General features: G+C 47.4%; 1 protein-coding gene across 2 annotated transcripts; it reads left to right on the top strand.

The window, feature by feature from the left end:
* Positions 1–2,013: 2,013 nt before the first annotated feature.
* MIOX (myo-inositol oxygenase) lies at positions 2,014–19,164 on the top strand. 2 transcript variants are annotated; one of them, XM_060779668.2, is made up of 10 exons: positions 2,014–2,031; positions 4,263–4,343; positions 6,894–6,974; positions 9,076–9,238; positions 11,618–11,685; positions 13,066–13,175; positions 14,280–14,347; positions 15,016–15,065; positions 17,149–17,261; positions 18,946–19,164. In XM_060779668.2, exons 1-10 carry the CDS (start codon positions 2,014–2,016, stop codon positions 19,052–19,054), a joined length of 861 nt encoding a protein of 286 aa, XP_060635651.2. In that variant the 3' UTR covers positions 19,055–19,164. The 2 variants fall into 2 exon arrangements, with proteins under 2 accessions (XP_060635651.2, XP_067325503.1); XM_067469402.1 differs by lacking the exon at positions 2,014–2,031 and having other exon boundaries at positions 3,959–4,343.
* Positions 19,165–20,385: the final 1,221 nt, after the last annotated feature.

Here is a 20,385-nt window from a genome sequence, read left to right as displayed (position 1 = left end):
AGTGGGTTTCTAACCAATTGTGTAGCCTGTTGTCGACCTTTGCAACCCGAAAGACAGTTGCATCTGTCAAGTAGGAAAATTAGGTACCACCTTAAAGTGTGGGGAGGCTAAATTAACTGATTTATAGCTCTAGATTTCTAAGTTGTGAGGTTTGGAAGAGACAAAGTGTTCCCTGGCTTTTCCACCACTGATTCAATGGGTCTACACAGTGTTTCTCAGCCTTCGCCATGCATGGAAGTTGTAGTGTAACGAGCTCTTCAGCCTTTGCTTCCAAAGAGTGGTGGCACCTCACCAAGCTACAAATCCCAATGCCTCCATATTGATGGAAGGCAGTGCAAGTAGTGCCAGTCTGCATAAGGTCTACAGCAGTGTTTCTCAACCTTCCTAATGCCGCAACACAGTTCCTCATGTGGTGGTGACCCCCAACCATAACGTTATTTCCCTTGCAACTTCATAACTGTCATTTTGCTCCTGTTATGAATCGTAATGTCAATATCTGATATGCAGGATGTATTTTCATTCACTGGACCCAATTTGGCACAGATACCCCATACGCCCAAATCTGAATACTTGAGGGGAGGGATTGATTTTGTCATTTGGAAGTTGTAGTTGCTGGGATTTACAGTTCACCTACAATCAAAGAGCATTCTGAGCCCCACCAACGATGGAATGGAACCAAACTTGGCACACAGAACTCCCATGACCAGCTCAAAGAGCATTCTGAACTTCACCAACAATGGAATTGAGCCAAACTTGGCACACAGGACTCCCATGACCAACAGAAACACTAGAAGGGTTTAGTGGGCATTGACCTTGAGTTTTGGAGTTGTAGTTCACCTACATCCAGAGAGCACTGTGGACTCAAACAATGATGGGTCTGGACCAGACTTGGCACAGATACTCAATATGCCCAAATGTGAACACTGGTGGAGTTTGGGGAAAATAGACCTTGAGATTTGGGAGTTGTAGTTACTGGGATTTATAGTTCGCCTACAATCAAAGAGCATTCTGAACTTCACCAGCAATGGAATTGAACCAAACTTGGCACACAGAACTCCCATGACCAGCAGAACATACTGGAAGGGTTTGATGGGAATTGACCTTGCATTTGGGAGTTGTAGTTCACTTACATCCAGAGAGCACTGTGGGCTCAAACAATGATAGATCTGGACTAAACTTGGCACCAATACTCAATATGCCCAAATGTGAACACTGGTGGAGTTTGGGGAAAATAGACCTTGAGATTTGGGAGTTGTAGTTACTGGGATTTATAGTTCGCCTACAATCAAAGAGCATTCCGAACTCCACCAACAATGGAATTGAACCAAACTTGGCACACAGAACTCCCATGACCAGCAGAACATACTGGAAGGGTTTGATGGGCATTGACCTTGCATTTGGGAGTTATAGTTCACTTACATCCAGAGAGCACTGTGGGCTCAAACAATGATAGATCTGGACTAAACTTGGCACCAATACTCAATATGCCCAAATGTGAACACTGGTGGAGTTTGCGGGAAAGAGACCTTGACATTTGGGAGTTGTAGTTGCTGGGATTTACAGTTAGTCTACAATCAAAGGGCATTCCGAACCCCGTTTCCTTACCTGTTTCCCCTTGCCCCAGAACATCTTCTGGCCCGGTCCCAGCTTCACGCTCTGTTCCCAGTCACGCTCCTGCGCAGGACACGCTCCTTCCTGGCCCAGTTGACCAGTTGCCCACCGTTGCGTTGTTGACTGGGGACACTGGGTCCTTGTTGACGCCCTGCTTTTGTGGGTGGCTCCTTTGCTGGTCCTCTGGGATGCAGAGGGGTTCCCCACCTCCTCGCAAAAGGATGCTCGCTCGGTGCATTCATGGTTTGTTTGGCAGAAGGAATTTGGCCCCGACTGGGTTAACGGGTGACTTATTGGCCTGGGTCGGGTTCTTGCTGGCTCTCCTTGCATAAGACGGAAGGCTATAAAGGAAGAGCCAAGCAGGAGAGAGAGGCATCGTTTTGCTCTCCAAGAGTGGACGGGATGAAGGTGGTGAACGTGGTGAGTATCCCAAACTGGTCTGGAGGGAGGAAGAACCTTCCTCAATTGGAGGAGACGGAGGAAAATAAGGATTTTGTAACTCGGGGATGGCCTGTACTCTCGTTGGAAAAACGAAATGCAAAGAGACAGAATGGGGGACGAAGCCTGGCTTGAGAGCAGGACGTGTGGAAAAGATCTTGGAGTCCTCGTGGACAAGAAGTTAAACATGAGCCAGGAATGTGATGTGGCGGCAAAAAAAGCCAATGGGATTTTGGCCTGCATCAAGAGGAGCATAGTGTCCAGATCTAAGGAAGTCATGCTCCCCATGCTCTATTCCGCTTCGGCTAGACCACACCTGGAATATCGTGTCCAGTTCTGGGCAACACAATTGAAGAGAGATATGGACAAGCTTGAATGTGTGCAGAGGAGGGCGACTCAAATAATCAAGGGTCTGGAGAACAAGCCCTATGAGGAGCGGCTTAAGGAGCTGGGCATGTTTAGCCTGAAGAAGAGAAGGCTGAGAGGAGATATGATGAGGGCCATGTATAAATATGTGAGAGGAAGCCACAGGGAGGAGGAGGGAGCAAGCTTCCTTTCTGCTTCCTTGGAGACTAGGACGCAATGGAACAATGGCTTCAAACTACAAGAGAGGAGATTCCACCTGAACATGAGGAAGAACTCCCTGACTGTGAGAGCCGTTCAGCAGTGGAACTCTCTGCCCCGGAGTGTGGTGGAGGCTCCTTCCTTGGAAGCTTTTAAGCAGAGGCTGGATGGCCATTTGTCAGGGGTGATTTGAATGCAATATTCCTGCTTCTTGGCAGAATGGGGTTGGACTGGATGGCCCAGGAGGTCTCTTCTAACTCTTTGATTCTAGGATTCTATGATTTACTGATTTGTTTATTTATCGTATCCGGAGCGAACCAAGAGTACAGTTGGGATGTATTTAAAAGCACAAAGTTTGCAAGCTTGACATGATATTAAATGTCCTTTGAGCAGAAACTGGCCACTTGGAGCACCTCTGGTGTTGCTGCAAGGAGGTTCTCCATTTATTTATTTGTCGTGTCAGGGCAACCAGTCAATTGTATTACATTTCTAATAGAACAAAACAAACAGACAGACAGACAAAACACAACATTTGCAAGCTTGGTAGTTGATTAGATGTCCTTTGACCAGTATCTGGCCCCTTGGAGTCCCTCTGGTGTTGCTGCAAGAAGGTTCTCCATTGTGCATGTGGCAGGGCTCAGGTTGCATTGCAGTGGTTTGCTCCTCTCCACACTCGCATGTCGTGGATTCCACTTTGTGGCCCCATTTCTTGAGGTTGGCTCTGCATCTCGTGGTGCCAGAGCGCAGTCTGTTCAATGCCTTCCAAGTCACCCAGTGTTCTGTGTGCCCAGGGGGGAGTCTCTCATCTGGTATCAGCCATGGATTGAGGTGCTGGGTTTGAGCCTGCCACTTTTGGACTCTCGCTTGCTGTTGTGTCCCAGCAAGTGTCTCTGTAGATCTTAGAAAACTATTTCTAGATTTAAGTCGTTGACATGCTGGCTGATACCCAAACAAGGGATGAATTTGTGATGTCTCTGCCTTGGTCCTTTCACTATTGGCTGCTACTTCCTGGCGGACGTCAGGTGGTACAATACCGGCTAAACAGTGTAATGTCTCCAGTGGTGTAGGGCGCAGACACCCCGTGATAATGCAGCATGTCTCATTGAGAGCCACATCCACTGTTTTAGTGTGGTGAGATGTGTTCCACACTGGGCATGTGTATTCAGCAGCAGAGTAGCACAGCGCAAGGGCAGATGCCTTCACTGTGTCCGGTTGTGATCCCCAGGTTGTGCCAGTCAGCTTTCGTATGATATTGTTTCTGGCACCCACTTTTTGCTTGATGTTCAGGCAATGCTTGTAGGTAAGAGCTTCCTATGCTCTAAAGTCCTAAAGTGCAGGTGTCTTCACTGTGTCTGGTTGTGATCCCCAGGATTTAAGTCGTTGACGGGCTGGCTGATACCCAAACAAGGGCGAACTTCGGCCCTCCAGTTGTTTTGGACTTCAACTCCCACAAGTCCAAAACAACTGGAGGGCTGAAGTTGGCCCATGGTTGCTCTTGAGCAACCTAAGAGAGTTGTAGGATGCCATCCCTGGACTTGTTCTGCATTGAGAAGCTGGTTGGTGATTTTGGGTAACATATGTTCTTGCATTTTCCGTCCCTTTGGGGCTGGATTGGCTATTTCTGGTCCTCACGACCCTTCTTTCTGCAGGGATATGACCCGTCCGAAATCTACCGTCCAGATGTCCAGGAGGAGAATGGAAAGCCCAAGGAGGACTTCCGCAATTTCAAGGTCAGGGCACGGTCTGGAAACGGTCCGAACCTCATGTTTGCATGGGATATACATGCAACCCCGAAATCATGTCACTCCAGCCATATATATAGGTGTGTGTGTGTGTGTGTGTGGGTGTGGGTGTGTGTGGCTGGAGTTACACACACACATATCTATTCTATCTATCTATACACATGATAAAAGTGAAAATCTGTATGTGTGTATGTGGCAGGAGTGCCCACTTACACAGACAAGTTCCCACTGCCAAAAACTGCTTTGACGCCCAGTGCTAAGGAGCCACCAAAGCCCTTCCTCCAAGGACATTACAGGTTACAGCGAGCCATATCCCAGGGTTCCATTCTCTCTCAACATCCCAGGGTTCGATTCTCTCTCCACATCCCAGAGTTCCAGTCTCTCTCTAAATTCCAGGGTTCCATTCTTTCTCTACATCCCAGGGTTCCAGTCTTTCTCCACATCCCAGGGTTCCATTCTTTCTCCACATCCCAGGGTTTCATTCCCGCTCCACATCCCGGGGTTCCATTCTCTCTCCACATCCTAGGGTTCCGTTCTTTCTCCACATTCTAGGGTTCTATTCTCTCTCCACATCCCGGGGTTCCATTCTCTCTCAACATCCCAGGGTTCCATTCTCTCTCCACATCCCAAGGTTCCATTCTCTCTCCACACCCTAGGGTTCCATTCTTTCTCCACATCCCAGGGTTCCATTCTTTCTCCACATCTCAGGGTTCCATTCTTTCTCCACATCCCAGGGTTTCATTGCCTCTCCACATCCCAAGGTTCCATTCTCTCTCCACACCCTAGGGTTCCATTCTTTCTCAACATCCCGGGATTCCATACTTTCTCCATATCCCAGGGTTCCATTCTTTCTCCAATTCCAGGGTTCCATTCTCTCTCCACATCCTCAGGTTCCATTCTCTCTTCACATCCCGGGGTTCCATTTTCTCTCCACATCCCAGGGTTCCATTCCCTCTCCACATCCCAGGGCTCCATTCTTTCTCCACATCCCAGGATTCCATTCCTTCTCCACATCCCGGGGTTCCATTCTTTCTCCACATCCCGGGATTCCATTCTCTCTCCACATCCCAGGATTCCATTCTTTCTCCACATCCCACGATTCCATTCTCTCTCCACATCCCAGGGTTTCATTCCCTCTTCACATCCCAGGGTTCCATTCTCTCTCCACATCCTGGGGTTCCATTCTCTCTCCACATCCTGGGGTTTCATTCCCTCTCCACATTCCAGGGTTGAATTCTCTCTCCACCTCCCGGAGTTCAATTCTTTCTCCACATCCTGGGTTTCCATTCTTTCTCCACATCCCAGGGTTCCTTTCTCTCCCCATTGGTGTGGAATTTGCATGACCCCTCCCACTGTCTCTCCCTTAACCCTTTCCTACCCTTTCCTACGGCACACAGCAACTGAACATCTGGAGAGAAGGGTTTGGGGAGAATTCACCATGATTTATAGGAGTTGTAAGGACTGGAATGTATAGTTCACTTGCAATCTAAGAGCAATCTGACCCCAGCAGGTGATGGATCTGGACCAAACTTGGCACGCAGACCCAACATGGCCAACTTTGAATATTGGTGGACTTTGGAGATGATTGACCTTGAAACCTGGGAGTTATAGTTCACCTGTATTCAGGGAACACTGGACCCAACAGATGATGGATCTGGACCACACTTGGCACACAGACCCAACATGGACAACCTTGAATACTGGTGGACTTTGGAGATGATTGACCTTGAAACCTGGGAGTTATAGTTCACCCGTATTCAGGGAACACTGAACCCAGCAGATGATGGATCTGGACCACACTTGGCACACAGACCCAACATGGACAACCTTGAATACTGGTGGACTTTGGAGATGATTGACCTTGAAACCTGGGAGTTATAGTTCACCCGTATTCAGGGAACACTGAACCCAGCAGATGATGGATCTGGACCACACTTGGCACGCAGAACCAACATGGCCAACCTTGAATACTGGTGGACTTTGGAGATGATTGACCTTGAAACCTGGGAGTTATAGTTCACCCGTATTCAGGGACCACTGAACCCAGCAGATGATGGATCTGGACCACATTTGGTACAAAGATCCAACATGGCCAACAGTGTATACAGGTGTGGTTTGTGGGTAATTGTCCTTAGCATATGGGCTTTTCTCTGCACCAGGCATGGGCAAACTTCAGCCCTCCTTCCAGGTGTTTTGGACTTCAACTCCCACAATTCCTAACAGCCGGTAGGCTGTTAGGAATTGTGGGAGTTGGAGTCCAAAACACCTGGAAGGAGGGCTGAAGTTTGCCCATGACTGATCCAAAGTGTGTAAACATGACCGTCAATGTTGTCTCCATGTGCCTTCAAGCCATGGCTCAATGCTATGGAATCCTGGGAGTTGTAGTTTCTATACTTTGTCCTGCAAACTGTAACTCCCAGGGTTCCACAGCATTGAGCCGCAGCAGCCCAAGTGGGGCCAAACTGCACTAATTCCTCAATGTAGACGCAGGTTGCATCAAGGTACGCTAAGCTTGCTCCTTGGGTCCTGCTTTCATAGGACGGTCCGCTGATGGAGCGAGTCTTCAAGACGTACCTGCAGATGCACACGAACCAGACGGTGGAGTTCGTGCGGAAGAAGGTGAGTTCATTTAGTAGCTTGGTAGTTGGTTAAATGTCCTTTGACCAGTCTCTGGCCCCTTGGAGTGCCTCTGGTGTTGCCGCAAGAAGGTCCTCCATTGTGCATCATGTGGCAGGGCTCAGGTTGCATTGAGCAGTTGGTCAGTGGTTTGCTCTTCTCCGCACTCGCATGTCGAGGATTCCACTTTGTGGCCCCATTTCTGAAGGTTGGCTCTGCACCTCGTGGTGCCAGAGCGCAGTCTGTTCAGCGCCTTCCAAGTCGCCCAGTCTTCTGTGTGCCCGGGGGGAGTCTCTCATTTGGTATCAGTTTCTGGGTTTGAGCCTGCCACTTTTGGACTCTCGCTTGCTGAGGTATTCCAGCGAGTGTCTCTGTAGATCTTAGGAAACTATTTCTTGATTTAAGTCGTTGACGTGCTGGCTGATACCCAAACAGGGGATGAGCTGGAGATGTCTCTGCCTTGGTCCTTTCACTGTTGGCTGCTACTTCCCGGCGGATGTCAGGTGGTGCAGTACCGGCTAAGCAGTGTAATTTCTCCACTGGTGTAGGGCGCAGACACTCCATGTCTCATTAAGAGCAACATCCACTGTTTTAGCGTGGTGAGATGTGTTCCACACTGGGCATGCGTACTCAGCAGCAGAGTAGCACAGCGCAAGGGCAAATGTCTTCACTGTGTCTGGTTGTGATCCCCAGGTTGTGCCAGTCAGCTTTCGTATTATATTGTTTCTGGCACCCACTTTTTGCTTGATGTTCAGGCAGTGCTTCTTGTAGATCTGAACACAGTCCAGGGTAACTCCCAGGTATTTGGGTGCGCTGCAATGCTCCAGTGGGATTCCTTCCCAGGAAATAATCCTCAGAGCTCGGGATACTTGTCTGTTCTTAAGGTGAAAGGCACATGTCTGTGTTTTAGATGGATTCGGGATCAGTTGGTTTTCCCTGTCATAGGCAGTAAGGGCACCTAGAGCTTCGGAGAGCTTCTGTTATACCATTTCAAAGCTCCCTGCTTGAGCAGTCATGGCACGATCATCAGCATAGATGAAACTCTGTCCGTTCTGGCATACAACAGGTTTATTTGACCAAATCACCCTGCCGAGTGAACAAGTGCCACACCAAAACTAGGAATGCTGAGTATGAAGTTCTCTGTCCCTTCTGGCAGTGGCTGGTCATTTGTGTAGATGTTGAACATGGATGGAGCAAGCACGCTCCCCTGAGGCAGGCCGTTCTTCTGTTTCCGCCATCTGCTTCTCTGGCCCTGGAACTCAACAAAGAAGCTCCTGTTTTGTAGCAGGTTTCCTATGAGGCGGGGGAGGTGGTCGTCCTTTGTGATATTATACATTTTTCTCAGGAGGAGGCGGTGGTTTATGGTATCATAAGCTGCTGACAGGCGAATGTTTTGATACAATGTAATAAAACATAGCTTAGAATCATAGAATCATAGAATCAAAGAGTTGGAAGAGACCTCATGGGCCATCCAGTCCAACCCCCTGCCAAGAAGCAGGAATATTGCATTCAAATCACCCCTGACAGATGGCCATCCAGCCTCTGCTTAAAAGCTTCCAAAGAAGGAGCTTCCACCACACTCCGGGGCAGAGAGTTCCACTGCTGAACGGCTCTCACAGTCAGGAAGTTCTTCCTCGAGTTCAGATGGAATCTCCTCTCTTGTAGTTTGAAGCCATTGTTCCGCGTCCTAGGGAAGCAGAAAACAAGCTTGCTCCCTCCTCCTCCCTGTGGCTTCCTCTCACGTATTTATACATGGCCCTCGTCATGTCTCCTCTCCGCCTTCTCTTCTTCAGGCTAAACATGCCCAGCTCCTTAAGCCGCTCCTCATAGGGCTTGTTCTCCAGACCTTTTATCATTTTAGCTTGCAAAGAGAGGAAAAGTGGAGACCGTGACAGAAGACTTTCACCACTAGAGGGAGCACTTCTGAAATATTTTTGCAATTCCTTTTTATTAAGTTTTCAGAATGTAACTTCTCCATATCTGCATAGGATATCTCAAATACCTTTCCTCTCAAATATCTGGGTCTTTTGATGTTGAATATATTTCAAGTGGTTGCTGGAGGGCTCTGTTCAATGACAGTCTCCTCACAGTTCCCTCTCTTTAGAATGAGGAATACGGGGGCTGCGGCCTCCGCCGGATGACCATCATGGAGGCCTTGGATCTGCTGGACAACGTAGTGGACGAGTCAGATCCCGACGTAGACTTCCCCAACTCCTTCCACGCCTATCAGACGGCCGAGGGCATCCGGAAGGCCCACCCAGACAAAGGTCAGCCATCTATAAGGGTCAACATGATCATAGGCTTCATTGGGTTGCTGTGAGTTGTTTGAGTTGTCTGGCTGTGTTCCAGCAGCATTCTCTCCTGACGTTTCACTTGCATCTGTCGCTGGCATCCTCAGAGGTTTGTTCAGAGGTCTGTTGGAAATGAGGCAGGGGGATTCTGTGCCCAGGTTGGTTCAGCTTGGTTCACCCTTCTGCAGACTAATCCAACCAGAGAAGTCAGCTATAGCAGTGCACTTGATGAACCAACCTGGTCTCAGAAATGCCAGACCGTTCTGGCAACCGTCATGTCAGATGACACAGAGAAACCATTGAAATCCACAAGAAGCATGTGGACAATTTCAACAAAATGGAGGAACTATTTACTTAGGCGATCCCTCGTAGTCTCCAAGGACGGTGTCCTGGTGGTGGGTCTCTAGGTGACTGCGGAGCCCTATTCTTGACCTGCATCTTCTCCCGCAGTGAGGGCATTGGTTTCCAGGTGGAAGGTGGTCCTAGTTGGGGTTGGCTTGATGCACCTTCCTCTTGGCACGTTTCTCTTTCTCTTTCGCCCTCCATTCATGCCTCTTCAAATTCTACAGCACTGCTGGTCACAGCTGACCTCCAGCTGGAGGGCTCAAGGGCCACGGCTTCCCAGTTCTCGGTGTCTATGCCACAGTTTTTGAGGTTGGATTTAAGCTCATATTTCAATCTCTTTTCCTGTCCACCAACATTCTGTTTTCCGTTCTTGAGTTTGGAATACAGCAACTGCTTTGGGAGACGGTGGTTGGGCATTCGGACAACATGGCTGGTCCAGCGGAGTTGATGGCGGAGGACCATTGCTTCAGTGCTGGTGGTCTTTGCCTCTCCCAGCACGCTGATGTTTGTCTGCCTGTCTTCCCAAGAGATTTGCAGGATTTTCCGGAGGCAGTGCTGCTGGAATCGTTCCAGGAGTTGCATGTGACATCTGTAGACAGTCCACGTCTCACAGGCATAGAGCAGGGTTGGGAGGACAATAGCTTTATAGACAAGCTCCTTGGTATCCCTACGGATGTCCCGGTCCTCAAACACTCTCTGCTTCATTCGGGAGAATGCTGCACTTGCAGAGCTCAGGTGGTGTTGTATTTCAGTGTCAATTTTGACTTTTGTGGAGATATTCAGTACCTTGGACAGCTCAGAGTCAAATCCATAGTCCACTTTATGGACAGCAACTATTAAAAGTACACTATAGAGTCAATGTAGTTTAACCCAATTTGGAGTGCCATTATACAGTGTTGGATCATGTTGAGCTTCTGGCAAACCATCATGTCAGACAACATAGAGAAACCACTGAAATCCACAAGAAGCATGTGAACAATTTCAACAAAAAAGGACAATTTCAACAAAAACTATGATAATGAACACAATCTGGTGACTAGTATTAAAATAAACACCAGAATCAAGACAGTAAATAAGGAACACTACTCAGAAACATGGGAACACCATACAGCAAGCAATCGAGTGCCAGTAAACACCTCCCAAACAGAGACTGCCTCTAGGCAACAACAGCCAGGCTGCCTCTATGCAGAGACCCTTACTGATTGGCTTTGCACATTTCATGGCTACACAATCCTATTCAAGCTGGCTAATTGCAGCATTCACACTTGCTCCAAACATACAGGGGTTCTTACTCCCATTCTGGACATTATTCCATGGATATATATATATACACTCCATTTTCCTCATTGCCAACAGGCCTCTAAAGATGCCTTTAGCCACAGATGCAGGCCAAACGTTGGAGAGAATATTGCTGGAACATGGCCACCTAGTGATTCCAGCCACGAAAGCCTTCGACAACATGCTAGGCTGCATTTAGTGGAGCGTAGTGTCTCAATCCGGGAAAGTCATAGTCCCACTTTAGTCTGCTTTGATTAGACCTAACCTGGAAAAATATTCTGTTTTAGTGCATCACAAGCTCAACGTGAGCCAACACTGTATAATGGCACTCCAAATGGGGTTAAACTGCATTGACTCTACAGTGTAGACTAGAGTAATGCACTTTTAGTGGTTGCTGTCCCTAAAGGGTACTATGGGTTTGGCTCTGAGCTGTCCAAGGTGCTGAATCTTTTCTGGAGATCAGCATGTTGGATAGTTTCTGAACTCAAATAAGAAGGAAACTCACTACTGAACTCAGAAATTCCTATAGTTGGAAGGGGCACCCAAAGGACATCTAGTCCAACTCCATTTCTCATTCAGGAAAACACAATCCAAGCCCTCCCAACAGATGGCCATCCACCTTCTCTTGGAAAAACTACAGAGAATGTCCCCAGTGCCTCCTGATTCTTATGAACACCAGAGTATCCAAAAACATACACAAATGCATGTGGTTTTCCTCTCTCTTTGCCACAGATTGGTTCCACTTGGTTGGACTGCTGCACGACATGGGGAAGATCCTGGCGCTGGTTGGAGAACCCCAAGTGAGAAGGCCGTTCCAGACCATGCATTTGGGCATGAATCTGCATCAAGCAGATCCAAGTGTGGCCTCTTAATAGCCACACTGGAGAGCAAAGGGGGGGGGGGTGTCAATAAGGATGATCATGGACCTGCCACTTGGTTCTAATATCTTTCTTTCTTTTCTTCTTTTCTCTCTCTCTCTCTGCCCTCCCTCCCTCCTTCCCTCCCCTTTTCATTTCTTTCTTCTTCCTTCCTATCTTCCTTCCTTCACTTATTCCCCTCTCTCTCTTCTGGCCCGCCCTTCCTTCCTTCCTTCCTTCCTTCCTTCCTTCCTTCCTTCCCTCCCTCCCTCCTTCCTTCCTTCCTTCCTTCCTGCCCTCTTTCACTCTCTCTTTTTCTTTCTTTCTTTCCTTTCTCTCTGCCGTCCTTTTTCTTTATTTCTTCCTTCCTTCCTTCTTGCCCCCTCTTTTTCTTTCTTTCTTTCTTTCTTTCTTTCTTTCTTTCTTTCTTTCCTTTCTCTCTGCCTTCCTTTTTCTTCCTTCCTTCCTTCCTTCCTTCCTTCCTTCCTTCCTTCCTTCTTGCCCTCTTTTTCTTTCTTTCTTTCCTTTCTCTCTGCCTTCCTTTTTCTTTATTTCTTTCCTCCTTCCTTCCTTCCTTTTTGCCCCCTCTCTCTTTCTCTCTTTTTCTTTCTTTCCTTTCTCTCTGCCTTATTTTTTCTTCCTTTCTTCCCTCCATTCCTTTCCTCTCTCTCTGCCTTCCTTTTTCTTTATTTCTTTCCTCCTCCCCTCCCTCCCTCTGTCTTCTTTCCTCTCTCTACCTTCCTTCTTCTAACTTTCTTTCTTGCCTTTCTTTCTCCTTCTTTCCTCCTTCCTTCCTTCCTTCCTCACTCCCACTGCCTTTCCCCCCTCTCTCTGTCCTCCCTTTCTTCCCTTCCTCTCTCCCTCTTTCCTGGCCTTAAATCCTCTCTCCCTGCCTTTCTTTCTTTACTTCCTTCCTGCCTCCTTCCTCTCTCTCCCACTTTCTTCCCTTCCTTCCTTTCTGCCTGTCATCCTTCCTTTCCTCCCTCTTCCCTCCATTTCTTTCTTTCCCTCCTTCCTCTTTCTCTGTCCTTCCTTCCTCCTTCCTCTCTCTCCCACTTTCTTCCCTTCCTTCCTTTCTGCTTGTCATCCTTCCTTTCCTCCCTCCTCCCTCCATTTCTTTCTTTCCCTCCTTCCTCTCCCTCTTTCTCTGTCCTTCCTTCCTTCTTTCTCAATTCCTTTTTTCTTTCCTTCCTTCCTCTCTCTGCCTGCCTGTTTTCCTCCTCCTCTTCCCCTTTCTTTTTCTTTCCTTCCTTCCTGTCTCTCTGGGCCTTCCTTTTCTTCCTCCCTCCTTCACTCTCTCCTTCTTCCTTCTTTCCTTTCCAGTGGGCTGTAGTGGGAGATACCTTTCCAGTGGGCTGCCAGGTCCAAAGCTCAGTCGTCTTCCATGACTCCACGTTCCACAATAATCCGGACACGAAGAACCCTTTGTACAAGTAAGCACCTGCCTGTACCCCTTCCCCTTGCGTTGGTTGAGGCAAATATTGGGGTACCACGAGGTACTAGCCCTCAGCCTTTCAGGGTTTACCCATGACTTGGTGGATGAAATAGAGCACTGAACTGAAAGGGCGCTTCCCAGTGGCTTCTTCCTATAGAAAAGTGATTTGGCTGGTACAGGACCAGGAAAAGTGATGATTTGGCTGCTAAGTTGACATAGGATGTGACATAGGATGCATCTGTTGCAGTTGTGTTGTGGCTGAGATGTTCTCTGACGATGAGGATGATGGGATTCGGATTCCTGGCTCTTTTTCTGTGCCTCAGATCTCTGGGCCTGCTTCTAGGTCTTTTTCTGAGGCTCCCACAGACAGTGCAGAGTCAACACAGCGGTTCTCAGAAGAAAAGAATTTTAACGAAGGAGATAGCGAACAGGTGGGAAGGCCTTTGCCTCCTTCCCAAGCTGATAATGGAAGTGCAGAAAGCCTTGATAGTGACCTGACCCGGCAAGCTCGTCTTGATTTGCGGGTCAGGTGGAGTTCTCGCCTGGCTGGCAGACGAGAAGCCAGCTTGGGGAAAGGTCATCGCAATGCTTTCATGTTGGTGAGAGCATGTTTTCATGTTAGAAAGGTATTTCGGCTTCTTGCAAACTAAGAGAAAGAGTCAGTTCAACGTAGCTTGTTAGCCTGAAAGCTTCATGGAATAACCTTAGCCTGGAAAGCAGCGTGCTTGGGATTTCTTACCTTGTGATTCTTGGGGCAATTGTTTTATTGCTTGTACCATGGACTCTGTTTTGAACTTTGCCTATAGGATTGCGCCTCTTGTTTTTACCTGAAGATCTTTGGAACTATATTCTGCATTTAACCTAAATCTTTGGAACTTTGCAATGCTTATTCTTTATTTTGACTTGGACTTTTTCCTCAATAAACTATAAAGCTACAGCTCTTGTGTGGTGGTGTTTGGAAGCAAGGCGAAGCTTACTCTGAGTTGCAACAAGTTGAATGGCTCCACAGTGCTGCCATTTGCAGTGAAAGAGACTCCAATCCCACGTTCAAGTCTTTGACCATATCTGAATGTGAATCTCTGAATCTCTTCTTGCTTCTTAGCACCAGGCACGGCATGTATCATCCCAACTGCGGCTTGGAGAACGTCCTGATGTCATGGGGACATGATGGTAAGCCATCTCACATTGTATGGTAGGAAATACAATAGCTTCTGTGGCCATGAGACATGAATCCACTCCGGATTTTACTCCGAACTTTTGAAAACTCCAGATTTAATCCCTTGTCAGTGGGTAGGAATTCCACTGCCATGTTTGAGCGTGGTCCTTAAATGATTCAGCTTGCTGCCCCCATCCCACTCAAATAGGCTGCACAACTTGGGGTCCATCTACACTGTGTACTTAACACAGTTTGACACCACTTTGATAGCTGTGCCTGAATACTATGGGGTCCTGGGAGCTGTAGTTTGGTGAGTTCTTGGCCCTCTCTGCCAAAAATTGCTAAACTATAACTCCTCTGATTCTGTAGTATTGACGCATAGAAGGGAAAGTGGCGTTGAACTGGATTTATTCTTCAGTGTAGATGCACTCTTAGTGGCTGCTAAGATCTGGAAATCCTTTCACCGCTTCCTCTATAAGCAAGTGAAGAAAAATCCTGTTATGTTACTAGACTTCCTGAGTAAGAATCCAGATTTGCTTTGCTTGATCTCCCTCCTTTTCTGCAAAGCTGGAGGATATTTTGGGGTTCAGGGTTAGGGTCTCTTTAGGGAAGGAGCCAAAATGCAAACTTACCAGGATCAATATAAGGCAATGTGTGTCTTGTGTTTCTCTTACTTTTCCAGAGTACATGTACAAAGTCATGAAATACAACCAATTCAGCCTCCCGCAAGAGGTAAGTCAGTCCGCTTCATTCGTATGAGATCACTAGGACCCCATCCTTCCCATTGATCTCCAATTTCTCTTTGGTTCAAAAGGAAGAAGCAAAGCATTACACTATTTAAAGTGATGTTTGTTCCTAGGTTAGAAATGTCATTTCCTAATTAGTTTGGTAAATCACTAGCAATTATAAGATCTATCAACCAAAAGGTTGCCAGTTCGAAGCCCCAGGTTGCCATCAACTCCCAACTTTCAGCCCAGCTTACTGTTGACCTAACCAGTTCGAAAGCAGCTTTAGCTGTAATTAGAGAAATTAGATACCACTAAAAATGGGGGAGGTATTTTATAATGCCATGATCTATCAACCGAAATGTTTCCAGTTTGAAGCCCCAGGTCGGCATCAGCTCCCGAATGTCAGCCCAGCTTACTGTTGACCTAACCAGTTCGAAAACAGCTTAAGCTGTAATTAGAGAAATTTGGTACCGCTAAAAGTGGGGAAGGTATTTTACAACGCCATAAAAAAAGTAGAAAATGCAGGATGACCAAAAGGAAGTCCTGACGGCTCTTCATCATAGAAGATGGAGCGACAACACCCCCCCTTGGCTGGATTCGAGCCCAACCTTCCATGGCACCAAAAAGCTGGACATTGAGTCGAAACAACACACCTCCTTCTGTTCTGTCTGTCTCCATATTGTCTATACAAAGTGGCATTGGATGTTTGCCGTGTATGTGTACTGTGATCCACCCTGAGTCCCGTTCGGCGAGAAGGGCAGAATATAAATAAAGTATTATTATTATTATTTGAAACACAACAAGATGAGTCCACAGCAGACAAGGTCACTCTACTGGCTGTTGTAGTGGATCACACGTCGGACACTTCCCAAGTGTCTAGGACTGTGTGATGTATCGGCAAATAATGCGTGCAGATCCCAGTAACGTGGCTTTTTGCAGCTGGCAGGTGGTAATCTTTTCAGTGCTGATTGTGTTTAAGTGCAGGCCAAGGTCTTTAGGCACTGCACCCAGTGTGCCGATCACCGCTGGGACCACCTTGATTGACTTGTGCCATCATCATCATCATCATTATTATTGTCGAAGGCTTTCATGGCCAGAATCACTGGGTTATTGTAGTTTTTTCCGGGTTATATGGCCATGTTCTAGAGGCATTTTCTCCTGACGTTTCGCCTGCATCTATGGCAAGCCTCCTCAATGGTAATGACCTCACTACCTCTGAGGATGCTTGCCATAGATGCAGGTGAAACGTCAGGAGAAAATGCCTCTAGAACATGGCCATATAACCCAGAAAAACCTACAACAACCCATTATTATTATTATTATTATTATTATTATTATTATTATATCATAAAACATGGGAAAAGTTTATTAAACTGCAAAAACTTTGTGGGAGGGACATCCTTCTATAGCACATTTTGCTCCAGTCAATACAGGGTGTATGGTATAATATTATATGCATGTAGCCTAGTATGAGTTAGGCCTATATTTACTAGTAACTCTCACGCAACTACTTATTTACTGGGTTGTTGTAGGTTTTTCCGGGCTGTATGGCCATGTTCTGGAGGAATTTTTTCTCCAATTTTTCAGGGAAACGTAAAGCAAGGAGAAAAATTGCCTCCAGAACATGGCCATACAGCCCAGAAAAACCTACAACAACCCATGGATTCCGGCCATGAAAGCCTTCGACCATACTTATTTACTTATAGCAATCCCCATCTGTAACAGTTAACGGAGAGTTTACTTTATTAGGAAGACCTCCTGATGCTAAGAGTTGTTCAGCAGTGGAATTTGGTGCTACCTGGGAGTCTGGTGAAGTCTCCTTCTTTCTCTGGAGGCTTAAACAGAGGCTGGATGACCATCTGTCAGGAAGGCTTTGAGTGTTCCCGCAGAGAAAGGAGTTGGGCTGGATGACCTTGGTTGATCCCTTCCATCACTATGACTCTATGATTCCTTCCTTGGGGAGCAGAGCTGAATAACACGAGATCTTGTGGGTCCCCAAAGCAGAAAGAGCATCCTTGCAAAATAAGGAGGGAGAAGAAGTCCAGCGATTCTTTTACCTATCACCATGAGACTTGGTTTCTCCATAGGCTTTCTACGTGGTCCGCTTCCACTCCTTCTACCCGTGGCACACAGGAGGGGACTACATGCACCTCTGCAATGAGGAGGACCTCCGGATGTTGCCGTGGGTCAAGGAATTCAAGTAAGCCTTCCTGAAAGGACACCCAAGTGGGAAAATACCAGCTAGAACCCTCCTTTGTACAGGACTTGCTTCCTTGAGGAGTATATTGGGACTCACTGCCGTGTCCCTCGTCTTCCAATAACCCAGTGCCTTCAGGGTCCTTTTATCCATTCAGATGCTGGAAGCAAGGAGATCATTCAACAGGTTTATTTGACCAAATCATCCTGCCGGGTGAACAAGTGCCACACCAAAACTGGGAATGCTGAGTATATATGCCAATATATATGTGTGTGTGGAATATTTTCAAGTTGTGGATGGTGGAGTCTGTGGATAAAGAGTGCTAATTGTAACTCAGCTTCTGTCTTCCTCCACTTTTATCTGTATTCAAGACTGTTGGATAGTTGCCTCTGAGAGCTACAAGTTGAGTAACTTATCCAAAATGCTTAGGACCACAAGCATTTCGGATACAGATACTCATATGTACATAACGAGGCATATTAGGGTGCATCTACACTATAGAATGAATGCAGTTTGGCACCACTTGAACTGTCATGGCTCACTGCAATGAGATCCTGGGAGTTGTAGTTTCACAAAACCTTATCTGCTAATGGGTTACTTACTTACTTAGGTGATCCCTCTTTTTCCGAGGATTGTCTTCCAGTATTCTTGTGGGTCCGTATGTGGCTGTGGAGCCCTATTCTTGCTCTGCATCTTCTTCCGCAGTGAGGGCATTGGTTTCCAGGTGGAAGGCAGTCTCGGCCGGGGTTGGCTTGACGCGCCTTCCTCTTGGCACGTTTCTCTTTTTCACCCTCCACTCGTGCCTCCTCAAATTCTGCAGCACTGCTGGTCACAGCTGACCTCAAGCTGGAGCGGTCAAGGGCCAGGGCTTCCCAGTTCTCAGTGTCTCTGCCGGAGTTTTTAAGGTTGGCTTTGAGCCCATCTTTCAATCTCTTTTCCTGCCCAACAACATTCCGTTTTCCGTTCTTGAACTCGGAGTAGAGCAACTGCTTTGGGAGACGGTGGTCGGGCATCCGGACAACGTGGCTGGTCCAGCGGAGTTGATGGCGGAGGAGCATCGCTTCAATGCTGGTGGTCTTTGCTTCTTCCAGCACGCTGATGTTTGTCCGCCTGTCTTCCCAAGAGATTTGCAGGATTTTCCGGAGGCAGCGCTGATGGAATCGTTCCAGGAGTTGCATGTGACGTCTGTAGACAGTCTACGTTTCACAGGCATATAGCAGGGTTGGGAGGACAACAGCTTTATAGACAAGTACCTTGGTATCCCTACGGATGTCCCAGTACTCAAACACTCTCTGCTTCATTCGGAAAAATGCTGCGCTCGCAGAGCTCAGGCAGTGTTGTATTTCGGTGTCGATGTTGACTTTGGTGGATGCTAATGGGTACCAGTGTCTCACCCAACTGCAAACGTCAAGATTCCATAACACTGAGCCATGACAATCAAAGCAGTGCCAAAGTACATCCATTCTACAATGGAGATGCACTCTTGGAGATGACACTCAAATCTAAAGAATGTAATTAACTGATGTTTCATGAAGGCCATTCCATAGCATTGAGCCATGGAAGTACCAAATAGCATTAATCCTAAATGGCCACTTTGAGTTTTGAATTTCCGAGATATAGGGTTGCTCAACTAGTATTGAGGATCTCTCTGATAGCAAATCCTAACTCTGCACTTTCCTTCCTGCAGCAAATTCGACCTCTACACCAAATGTGAAGACCTGCCTGACCCCCAGTCTCTCAAGCCTTACTACCAGAGCCTCATAGACAAATACTGTCCAGGTCAGCTATGCTGGTGAAGGAACTGGTTACGCTTGCCAATCCCCCGTTTGACCCAGTTGAACTTGGACTGGAAATGAACTGATCCTTTTGGGACTTAACTTTGGTGCAATCCAGATGGGAGGGCTGAGAAAGGTCTACAAAGTTAAGTGTGTCTCAATTCTAATAAATATTCATTGTCACGCAAGTGGAATGTAAAGGCTTTATTTAGAAAAAAATTATAGATAACTCTCTTGTTCTTTTTCTGCGGAGAAGCGCAGCTCTGCTCAGCTCAAGGGGCGAAGCGGAGGGGTCCCTTGCCCCCTCCTCAATGGACACAGCACACATGATTGCAATGGTCTCCCCCCAAACACAGACATGCGCACCCCTCTTCCCCCCTCTCTCTCTTGGGCGCACTGAGGCACAAATGGGGGGCCAAGGCAAGGGCAAGGGGACCGATAGAGGGGAGAGGGAGGGAGGGTTTGGTTGGGCTGGAGGGTTTGGATACAGGGTTCTTTGGGGGAACAGGAAGACCACAAGAGCACCACCCCACAAAGACACTGCCCTCCTCAGCCCTAAAATGGGGAGAGGGTTTGGATGCAAAAGGAGGAAAGAGCGGCCTCTTCTAATGCAGGAAAGGGAAAGGAAGGGATGGGGAAAGGGAAGGGGAAAGGGAAGCAGAAGAGAAAAAGGGAAGGAAAGGGGAAAGGGAAGGGAAAGGAAGGGGAAGGAGAAAGGAAAGGGAAGGAAAAGGAAATGGAAAGGAAAGGGAAAGGAAGGGAAGGAAAAGGTAAAGCAAAGGAAAGGGAAAGGAAGGGAAAAGGGAAGGAAATGGAAAGGAAAGGGAAAAACAAGGGAAAGGGAAAGGAAAGCGGAAAGGGATGGAAAGGGGAAAGGGAAGATAAAAAGGGAAGGAAAGGGGAAAGGGAAGGGAAATGAAGGAAATGGAAAGGAAAGGGAAAAACAAGGGAAAGGGAAAGGAAAGCGGAAAGGGAAGATAAAAAGGGAAGGAAAGGGGAAAGGGAAGGGAAATGAAGGAAATGGAAAGGAAAGGGAAAGGGAAGGGGAAAGGGAAAGGAAGGGAAAGGAAGAGGAAAGGAATGGGAAAGGGAAAGGAAATGGAAAGGAAAGGGAAAGGGAAGGGAAAGGGAAGGGAAGGAGAAAGGAAAGGGAAAGGAGGGGAAAGGGAAAGGGAAGGGAAAAGGAAAGGCGAGGGGAACGGGAAGGGAAAAGGGAAGGGAAAGGGGAAGGAAAGGGAAAAGAAAGAGAAAAAAGGGGAACGGAAAGGGAAAAACGGAAGGGGAAGGGGAAGGGAAGGGAAAAAGGGAAGGGGAAGGGGAAGGGAAGGGAAAGGAAAGGGACTCTTTGGGGT

The sequence above is a fragment of the Anolis sagrei genome, chromosome 5 (genome assembly GCF_037176765.1).
Source record: "Anolis sagrei isolate rAnoSag1 chromosome 5, rAnoSag1.mat, whole genome shotgun sequence".
Classification (NCBI taxonomy): Eukaryota; Metazoa; Chordata; class Lepidosauria; order Squamata; family Dactyloidae; genus Anolis; species Anolis sagrei.
The sequence above is the reverse complement of the archived record's forward strand: the minus strand, read 5'-3'. Positions and strand labels throughout refer to the sequence as shown.